This window comes from Phaenicophaeus curvirostris, chromosome Z (assembly GCF_032191515.1).
Source record: "Phaenicophaeus curvirostris isolate KB17595 chromosome Z, BPBGC_Pcur_1.0, whole genome shotgun sequence".
NCBI classification, from domain to species: Eukaryota; Metazoa; Chordata; class Aves; order Cuculiformes; family Cuculidae; genus Phaenicophaeus; species Phaenicophaeus curvirostris.
In genome coordinates, this window is record NC_091431.1 from 37,676,277 (window position 1) to 37,686,931 (window position 10,655).

At 37.5% G+C, this 10,655-nt stretch overlaps 1 protein-coding gene across 1 annotated transcript in view; it reads left to right on the forward strand.

The window, feature by feature from the left end:
• Positions 1-8,200, forward strand: part of LOC138733548 (guanine deaminase-like) — a 33,665-nt gene extending 25,465 nt beyond the window's left edge. The window contains exons 12-14 of the mRNA XM_069880824.1: positions 3,116-3,234; positions 4,241-4,268; positions 5,340-8,200. Coding sequence (XP_069736925.1) covers positions 3,116-3,234; positions 4,241-4,268; positions 5,340-5,410 — 218 coding nt within the window. The 3' untranslated portion in view covers positions 5,411-8,200. The remainder of the gene's footprint in view (positions 1-3,115; positions 3,235-4,240; positions 4,269-5,339) is intronic.
• Positions 8,201-10,655: the final 2,455 nt, after the last annotated feature.

Sequence of the window (10,655 nt, forward strand, 5' to 3'; positions counted from 1 at the left end):
CTATGAATATATCAACAACAAAAGGAGGACCAAGGAGAATCTTCATCCTTTACTGAGTGCAGGGGGAACTATAGAGAGAAGGGATGAGGATAAGGCTGACGTACTTAATGCCCTCTTTGCCTCAGTCTTTAATAGTAAGGTCAGATGTTCTCTGGGTACTCAGCCTCCTGAGCCAGTAGACAGGGAGTAAAAGCAGAACCAAGCTCTAGTGATCCAAGAGGAAACAGTTAGAGATCTGCTCAGCCAATTAGACATTCACAAGTCTATGGGGCCTGATGGGATCCACCCAAGGGTGTTAAGGACGCTGGTGAAGGTGCTCACCAAACCCATTTTAACCATCTACCAGCAGTCCCGGCTGACTGGGAAAATTCCACTTCACTGGAGGTTGGAAAATGTCATGCCCATTTACAAAAGGGCTTGGAGGAAGGATCCAGGGAACTATAGGCCTGTCAGCCTGACCTCAGTGCCAGGGGTGGTCACGGGTCAGGTCTTCTTGAGTGCTATCACACAGCACATGCAAGACAACTGGATGATCAGGCCCAGTCAGCATGGGTTTGTGAAAGGCAGTTCCTGTCAAACTAAGCTGATCTCCTTCTATGACAAGGTTACCCACTTTACGGATGAAGGAAATGCTGTTGATATAGTGTACCTGGACTTTAGTAAAGCCTTTAACAGTGTTTCTGACAGTATTTTGCTTGAGAAACTGGCTGCCACTGGCCTGGACAGGTGCACCCTGTTGGTAAAAAAACTGACTGGATGGCTGGACCCAAAAAGTTGTGGTAAATGGAGCTAAATCCATCTGGAGGCCAGACACAAGTGGTGTCCCTCAGGGCTCAGTGCTGGGTCCAGTCCTGTTCAATATCTTTGTCAATGACCTAGATGAGGCATTTGAATGTACCCTTAGTAAGTTGGCGAAAGGTTCTAAGCTTAGAGGAGTTGTTGATCTACTTGAGGGTAGGGAAACTCTACAAAGTGATCTGAACAGACTGGATTGCCAACAGGATGAGGTTTGACAAGGCCAAGGTCTGAGTTCTGCACTGGGAACACAACAACCCTGTGCAGTGCTACAAACTAGGGGAAGAGTGGCTGGAAAATGCCTGGCAGGGGATCCTGGGGGTGTTTGTTGACAGCTGATTGAATGTGAGCCAGCAGTGTGTCCAGGTGGCCAAGAGGGCCAATGGCATCTTGGCTTGTATCAGAAACAGCATGGCTGGCAGGACCAGGGAAGTGATTGTGCTCCTGTACTTGGCACTGGTGAGGGTGCACTTCGAATCCTGTGTTCAGTTCTGGGCCACTCACCACAAGAAGGATGTTGAGGCTCTGGAGCGTGTCCAGAGAAGCGCAACAAAGCTGGTGAAGGGGCTGGAGAGCAAGTCTTATGAGGAGCAGCTGAGTGAGCTGCCTTGTTTAGCCTAGAGAAAAGGAGGCTGAGGGGAGACCTTATCACTGTCTCCAACTAGCTGAAAGGAGGTTGTAGGAGAGATGGGTGTTGGTCTGTTCTCTTAAGTGATAGGTGGTAGGACGAGACAAAATGGCTTCAAGTTCTGCCAGGAGAAGTTCAAATTAGACATTAGGAAACATTTCTTCTCTGTCAACAAACAGGATTTCTCAAGACTCTATGTGAAGGACATGATGTGGAAACAGAGAGAAGAGACAATGGTCAGAGTACAAAACCCAATTTTTTTCCCCTTAATACATACTGTTCTCATAAAAGGTGAGAATAGCTTAGCTAAGATGTGAAAAGGAAAACAAAAAGCCCAAACTCATACGTAGTTTCCCTTCCCAGCTACTCTTGTGCTTTATAAATCTGGATTCTTATGTTTACTTAGTAATATTTTTATCTTATGTGTTGATTTTGAGATGTTTATCCTTATTGAGTCACTTCCAAAGGTAAAATATAAATTACTCATACAACCTTTCAGTAGCCTGGACAAGTACAGTTTGCAGAAATTTATATGAGTGATTCTTTGTTTCAATAATTTGCTTCGCTGAGACTCCTAAACCCTTGTCACCCTCTTGTGTTTAATCTAAAAATTGCAATCTACTCACAAACCTGAAGGAATACAAGATCATTTTAGTTGAAACTGGTAGACTGGTAGGTGGTCAAAGCATTTCACCATTTGGAGGAGTTTTAACACCTTTGAGGTATTGTGAATGTCCTGCCACTCACAAACTTCTCTGAAGGCTGGAGTTCCTTTGCCAAACAAAATCAATCTGAAAACAAATGAACAAATGATTTGCAGATGTTATCCCCTTTGATAACTTAGTTTAACCTTTTATTTACAAAAGGTGACTTAAAACATGGATGCTTTGTATCACTTAAAATTACCCTAAATAATATCCAAGGTGATGTAAGAACTTGCAAGCACCCAGTCACTGAAGATAAAATTAGATTTTCAGTGCTTGCAAACCTAAGAACCTAAGGTTGTAACGTAAATAAGAGATCACAAGACAAGCCTTACAGGTAAGTTGAAGATCTTCAGATATAGCTATGATTTTTAATTTCCATACCATTCTGTTGCTTGCTTTTGCTAATTACTCTTAGTTATCACTTCAGTACACCTCTTTCATTATCGTATTATAATTAATATTATATAGTACTATTGTAATATGTCTATAGTACCTGACAAAGTTGCTTAAACGGTTTGAAGAATTAAATCTAACATTGCCTTTGCAAGGTGAGTATTATTAAATACTTTTTGTTTTCTATGACTTAATTTCATTGCCCTTTTTGAAGCTTTAATGTTTTTGAAATGTAAATGATTATTATTCAACTTTAAACAGTTAGTAGCCTATACATCAGGATTGCAGTGACAGAAAATGGAGAATATTCAAAGAACAAAAATTGAAACAGAGGTTCAAATTGTTTTTCAGATCTCTCTTCCTTTAACAGATGCTTTTTGAAATTCACCAATTATACGTTTTTCTTGGGATGTTGTTTAAGAGCTCAGATGCTGACGTACTTACTGTTGAATTTCCTTTCATATTTTTCTTTGTAATAATCTAAATCCTTATTGTTTTTTCTATGAATGTCTCAAATAAGCTGCCAGGTGCAGCACATGGTGGAAAGAGTCATGCATTGAAGAACTGTTTGTGAGCTTATTTTCTTCTGCAGCTCTAGGTCTAGATGATGTAATTGGAAACTTTGAGGTCGGCAAAGAATTTGATGCACTGCTTATCAACACAAAGGCTTCAGACAGCCCATTTGACTTGTTCTCTGCTGATAATTTTGAGGTAATCAGAATGGGATTAATGATTAAAATACTGACCAGAAATAATGTGGGGAAGGTCCGTGATATAGCCAGAATAAGACTCTTGGGAGTTATTCCAATAATAGGAGTCAGGTGCACTACACCACTGCTGTCTGTATTTCAATCCAAGAGGACCAGTGGTTAGAGCTTTCTTTAGAATCCTGCTGTCCTCAGCGACAGCCCATATCCCCATGAGCAAAAATGCATGTAACATTTCTTAATATATATCTTATGAGCCCAAGCTGACAATTTAAGTCAGTTGTTTGCAGCGACAAATGGCAAGCAAGAAAAAGCAGTTTAGTTTTAATAAACATTTTGAGTTCAAACTCAAAAAAAAAAAAGGCAACCTGTTCCCAGACGAAGGCTGCGTTACTTTGACTGCACTGCTATTGGGAATTTAAGCATGAACTCAAAATTACTAATTTGAGGTGAAGCCGCAGTTTTCATGCAAACATATAAGCAGTATTGGCATTACGCAATGGGTACACTTTCTCATACAGTACATTGCCATCTCTATTCTGAATGTCTCTATTTACTTAGAAATATGGGCATAAGTGGCAGGATAGTTGTTCCTTAATCTGTTTCAGCCACAGTAATCTAGGTTGGATTAAATTATTTAAACTGTAAATCTTCCTAATTCAAATAATTCTGAAAAATAAATTATTTTCCAGTTTAAGTTAAACCTTTTTTGTCTATGTTAGCGAAAACAATTTTATCACATTTTCAGTACGTAAGTGTATTTGTGAACTCTAAAAAAGACGGTGGGGAAGTATTGTGTTTTAGACATATATTTGTTTATACTGTCAAACTTGTGCAGTGTTTTCTTCCGGTCTCCTTACTGGAAGTTACTTATGAAAAAACATGCAAATTAAGTTTTGATTTTACTGTTTGTAGGAATACTTGGGAAGATTCTTTCAAGCTTCAAATAACTATGATCTGGGATAGCAGATACAACTTTCTGAATTTTGCTTTCTCCCATTTCTTTACAGGACACTCTCCAGAAGTTTCTCTATCTAGGTATGTTCTGATTCTCAGCCCCCACAAAATTCTATTGTTGTTTCATACATCAAAAAATACCTAAGTTAACGTGGAGGTTAATGATAAGTGTATTTACGCATAATTAAATATATATTTGTCTACAATTGTTAAATAGATTTTTTACATTGTATATCAACATTAATAGACCACTATAGATTTTATCTACATGTAGTAAATATACATTAATGTGTATTTACATTTTTAAATGTATTATTTATATGTAAATATACATTAATGTATATTTATTTATAAATGCTGACTAAGAATGAAGTGGCTTAACTTCCGTTCTTTGGGACATAGTTAAAGAGACAGTTTAACATGATCAGATGCACCAAGTTTGTCTGATTTATCACCACATTTATCCTTAGCTACAGTATGAAGTAAATCATATTTCACAGTAAAGTAACACTGACATGCTGATCACCAGTTCAGAGCCAGCTCACCTTAGACCAACTTCTGCAGACCAGTTGCAACTGTTTCCTTTATTCCCAAACAAAAAAGATGGCCTTTAAAACAAACAAAACACAACCCAAACAATCCCGACCCCTAAGAAAACAGGTATTCTTTGTAGGGCATTGTCTGGACCAAGAGCGGCACTGTCTATTATGTTGTTATGTAGAAGTAACTGGTGTCAACTCTGGCCATGTTTGTGTCATTTTCTAATTAGGCGTTTCCCTTTTTGAGAAGTTGGTTGAGGCAAACCAGCTTGACTGATGCCTGGTACCTGAGGTAGTTGAGATACTGCACAACAATGTATTTTCTGTACAGATATATAATATTTTCAGGGTTTGAATCTACTAAGTACATAGAAAACCCCTGACATGGGTGTATTTATGCTAGGTTTATTTACTCAAGAAAGTGTAAGTAGTTTAAACATCTGTTGATCTTTGTAGTACACCTGACTAATTCTCTCCAAGCTTTCTCATTCCTAGGAAATGGTCACTGCAAATTACGTATTCCAAAACTGATTTTGTGGATTGCATAGCTTTTATTAATGAAATCAGTGCATAGATATATGTGCAAATTTCTATTTTGACCATGATTTTTCAGGTGATGATCGGAATATTTCTGAAGTGTATGTGGCTGGAAAGCAAGTGGTTCCTTTTTCAAGTTCAGTATAAATGCATTTCCCTGTTGCAAGATACTCTACTGATCATTCTGCATCTGATTTGGAAAAAGTGGATAAAACACAGTGCCTGATCAGGAATAACACCTCATTTTTGTTTAATGTTCTAAAAATTTTGTTAGATTGCTCAAGAATTACTTTACCAAACTTGTCACCATTTTAGAGGAAGTGGGTATTTAGATTTCTCCCTAAAAATAGCATGTGTGCATTGATAGGAATTTGTTAAATAATTAAATTTAATTAATTAAAGAGGACATCTACTGTTCCTTTTAATAATAGCGTAAGAAGCATTACGAAGAGCAATGAGACTTTCATTGTCTATAATGGATCTGAATTTTAAAAAAGCCAGTGCTAGTAAGTTTATTTGAAAGCATGCAATTCCCATAATATTATCACCAAGGACAGAAAAATCAGTGACATTTTGGGGCATTTAGATTGTTTTTCACATTTCTTTAGTAGTTTATTTTTTTAAAAAGTAATTGTTTCATTTAAAACATTATTTTTTTAAAGAAATTAGATAAGTGTGTATTTATAAATAAATAAGGGTCCTTATTATCTAAGAGTTCAGATTTGTCATTCATAGTCAGAGAGAAATGAGCTGGTGGAAGAACCAAATAAGAAACGGAACATTTTTCACAGTGACACAGACTGGGACAGTGGAAAAGCTGGATTATTCTGTGATACTGTCAGATAAATTTGCATTTCTGCAGATTTTATTCCCTAAGTCTAGAAGTGGTCTGCCTGATCTTGCACCTACTGCGTTGCATTAATGTCAGCTGAGTGAAAGCTGAATGAAACATGTTAAATTAGAAGGAGGCACTTAGGCATATAAGCAGGCTACTCAGCGGCAAACAAATGAAGAGGTTTTTCTGGGCTAGAGGGATTGCTTCATCTGGTTTAGACTTCTGCTTCCCAAGCTTATTTGCTCCTGAGTGTTCAGACAGGATGATACAATGCCCCTTCTCCTTTCTGTAAGGGAAGTGAGTGAGTTTGAAAATTACAAGAGAAATGGGCTATTTCTGGCCATTACCACCTTTTCCTTGAGGTGGAAATTGTCGCTGGTAAAAGCAGCTCAACTTTAATAGTCTCTTTTGTGTAATTCAACATGCCAGTCATAATTCCAGCCCTGTGCAATTCCAGATAAAAAAAAATGTGTCCTTTTTGTTTTGAAAATCTATGCAACTTCCTGTCTTAAAAAGCCTATTTTCCTACTTTTTATCAGAGATTTTTTTTTTTTTTGAGATTAGTTAGAGGAGGGGGTTGCTTCTTGTTTCTTTATTATGTTTTTGGAACACAAAGAATGTAAGCTTTAATTTCAGTGTCAATAGAGACAATATTATATTGAGTGATTATAAACATGTTGAATATGATTTTAAGGACTGCTTCTAACTCCTTTGATGTCAGTAAACTTTGTTTCATGTTTTATCACTGCCTCATAATATAAAAGCACAAGACTTCCCTCTATTCACAAAACAAGGGAAGTCACTGCACCAAAGTCTCACTTCATGTCTACTTCTGAGAGAGTGCTTGACCCAATGTAATTGATAACTTTCTGGTTTTAAAAGCATTTTCAGAGCTTACATACTGTTATGGTTGAAGTGGAAGTGTAAAAGCTACCTTGGACGCTGAAAGCATTAGAGACTTTTCGGTGGTTTTTTTTGTTTGTTTGGTTGGGTTTTTTTAATGCCAAAGCCAAGTAGCCCCACTGAACAGAAGGGGATATTCACTTACAGACACTACCCAAGTGGGGCTATGTGGCTTGCTTGCTGAGAACTAGCTCAGGTGCCTTCACAGAGCACTGCACTGTGCTTGTGAAGATACCACCTTCATATCCATTATGTTCAATGATTGCTAAGGCCTTAGAAATAAAGATTTAAGGATTAATATTTCCACATTCCATCAGGACGTTTTCTTAGTAATTTGAATTTTCCTGTTTCCCAATCACCTACACAGTAGCACACTTGCTTGGCAAATACAGTCTTTAGCTCTTTAATTTGGTTTCCTGATTCAGGGAGCATTTTTCCTCATGAATTTTGACATGAACTTAATTGACCAAACTTCACCTTCCAAAACCAAAGATGTGTGAGACACATATTTTAATCCACCCGGTTTCTGTTTCAAACTATTTTTAGGGAGTTGCATGTTTTTCAGCTTTAGCTTTCCTGCAAGAATGTGTCCCGGGGCAGAGAAAGATTATACAGCTTTGTGTATGATATATGTTTGTGCCCTACTTCTTCACTTTCAGAGCTATGAATTAAACCAACGCTTTTATTGTAGTGTAGCCTTAAGTGTCTCTGACTTCATTGTTCTCCCACAATTTTGTAGTGCTGTTAAGAACAGTATTCAGCATTTCTTTTAAAAAGATTTGCAGGGGAGGAGCAGTTGCTTATTTGCAAACTGAGAATACAAAAAACATTTAACAAGTTCAAGACTACACTAATGACTCAGTTATAAAGAGCCTCCATAGGACTCCCTCACTGCTGCTAGTGAGCTTTGTATCTGAATATTGGCTGTGTCATGAGCAGTTTGATGCTTGTTAAATTCAGGCACAAAGCAGGAACTCAGCCTTTTAATTATAGCTTTACTGGTGTCTTCTACCTAGACACTACCCAAACTTAGAGATGGATAATCAGCTTTATTTAAGGAATCTTAGCTGGAGGAGGAGCTCTATGTGCAGATAGTGCTGTGTGCTGCCTGCACAACCCTGCAATGCCCAGTAGCTGGAGGAGCAAGGATCAAGATGGAAAGCATTACACTGAATGCTGAGGTGCTTAGGAAGGAAAGAGGGTAAAGGAAGGAAGCCTGAATTTGGTGTGAGAGGAAGCCAGTGGAGGAATAACAAATGAACTGGGAGGTACTTTCAATAGCACCATCTTAAATAGAATCAAATGGAGGAAAACCATAACGCCAGGAAAAAAATGTTGAAGTGGGGTCCTCTCTGAGGTGGTACCAAAATCTGGTTCAGTGGACAATGGCTTGCGCAGAAATTTTAAAGTTCTAGGATATACAAAGGATGTGGTAGCCAAACTCCTCTGAACAATTTTTGGGAAAGTAACTGAGGATCCCACTGTGAAGTTATGATCCTTGGGACTCTTTAATCATGTATGAATTGCCAAGATACTTGGTGCAGTAGGAGAGGATCAGTAGATGAGAGCAATTACTGCTGAGACTCGTACATCTACACTATGTGCAGCTTAAGACTACATATGGTCATTTTCCTTGGATAAATGTCTCCACTGCATAGGCCATTTGAAGCAGGCCGCATAACTGGTTCAGCCTCTTAATGTCTATTTTAAAGGCTGGCGTATATTTGGCATGCATCTGAGCCTCCAGTGTAGTTTTCTCTAAAATAAACTTAAATCCTTATGTACCGAAACCACCCTGTGCACTGAAACAAGGTTCAATAAGGGAGGATGGTTGATAATTCACTTCAGAACAGCACTGCTGTCTCAAACTGAAATGCTTATGGGGGCTAGGACTTGGACTATTCTCCTCTGTCCTCATTGTACCAGAACTTAATAGCTGAATACAAAGCTACCTCTTTCCCTCTTCCTCTCTCTTCCAAAAAACCCCCAAACAAATAAAGAAAGTAAAAATTAGGCAGCCAAACACTAAGAGGGGATGAGGAAGAGGAAGAAAAGAAGGGGCAATTTTCAGTCAGTATAAACTGACATAGCACTACTTACAAGATAAAACCTCTGGAAAAATGTACATGCTACTCTTTCCAGGTATCATTCTTGATAAGTTCTCTTGCCAGATTGTGGATATGTCTTTCTGTTTAATGTCGGCACACCTTTCAGACAAATTCAAAAGGGGTAGTTCATGGAAAACTTGCTTGTTGGGACAATATGCTTAATGTGTTTTATGTTCAGATGAGCACTTACTAATTATAGATGGAATGTATTGGAATTACTGTTAAATGTTGATCTCATTGTGTCACTTTAAGTTTTGATTATTAATGAAATGCCAGTTATTATTGCCCATGCATTACGCAGTGTTATTTGAATTAGTCATGTGTGGTAAGTGGAGCTCTGCACTTTAAAATGTTGCCCTGGCCTAGAGTTTGTATTTATTCTGTGCTTTTTGTGCAATTAGAAAGCTTTTAAGAAACAAAACAGTGTATTTGTTCACTGTACTGAACATTTTCAGTATTGTAGGTGGACTTCGTGTTAGAAAAAGAAACATTAATATGACCCGGTTCAAAAGTTTGTGCCTGATTATACACTCATGAAAGAAAAAGTTGTAATGGTTTTATGAAAGCTGACATGAATAATAATGTTTTAATTTAAAAATACAGAGAAATAGATTTTTTTTTTAATTTTGATCATGGTTATGCAATGGAGATTAGCAAAAGGTGATAATTCTTGCTAAATATCTACTGTTCCACTGAGCAAAGAAGAATGTATTCCTGACTACACACTTTAATAGTATGCATAAGTCTTGAAAAATACAAAGCCTGAGTCCTTCTGAACAATATCCCAGCTTAAAAGGAAAATATATTAATGACATTGCTTGGACAAGCTGTTTAAAAATATTGTTCTAAGCATTTCAATGAATAATCCATAACAAATGATAAGACAAGCAGCTTTTTACTTGATTTATATGAATAAACTGTGCTGCCTTATCTGAAGCCCTGTGTGTAGCAGTTGTCAACTCATCTCTAAAATGGTGATGTGCAAATAGAAGGTATTTTAAAAAAACAAACAAGGGATTTTAAAAGTTTGAGAAAGGATTGGAAAGAAAAAAGAATTTGAGAAGAGATTTGAAAAGGGTACTAGCAGAGTAGAAAATAATGCAAAGTAGAAAGAAGCTGGATCAAAGGAACTCATAAAAGCTAGATAATATGTCAATGAACTTTTAGTAGGAAACACTCAGAAATGAAGATATGTTTTCAGGCAATGTTCTGTTAAATCACAGACCTCATTCCTTCTGAAAGTTACTGAGGCCCAAAAACTGAGCAGATTTGCAAAGTAGTAACTTACATGCTTAATAATACAAGTCCAAATAGTTGTAGCAAATAACAGAATAATTATATAACACTTTTCAACTTCTCAACCTCTGCCTCATGATTATCTGTAACAACTGCATAAGAAATCTGGTGCAACACCACATTATGCTTTAATTCCACGTGTCCTATGAAACATTTGGCATTGGTTAAGTTTAGTCACACCAGATGTTTGTCTTCCTGTGTCGGACTCAGTCACCACTGCACCACCAAGCACATGACAAGGGATGATGTT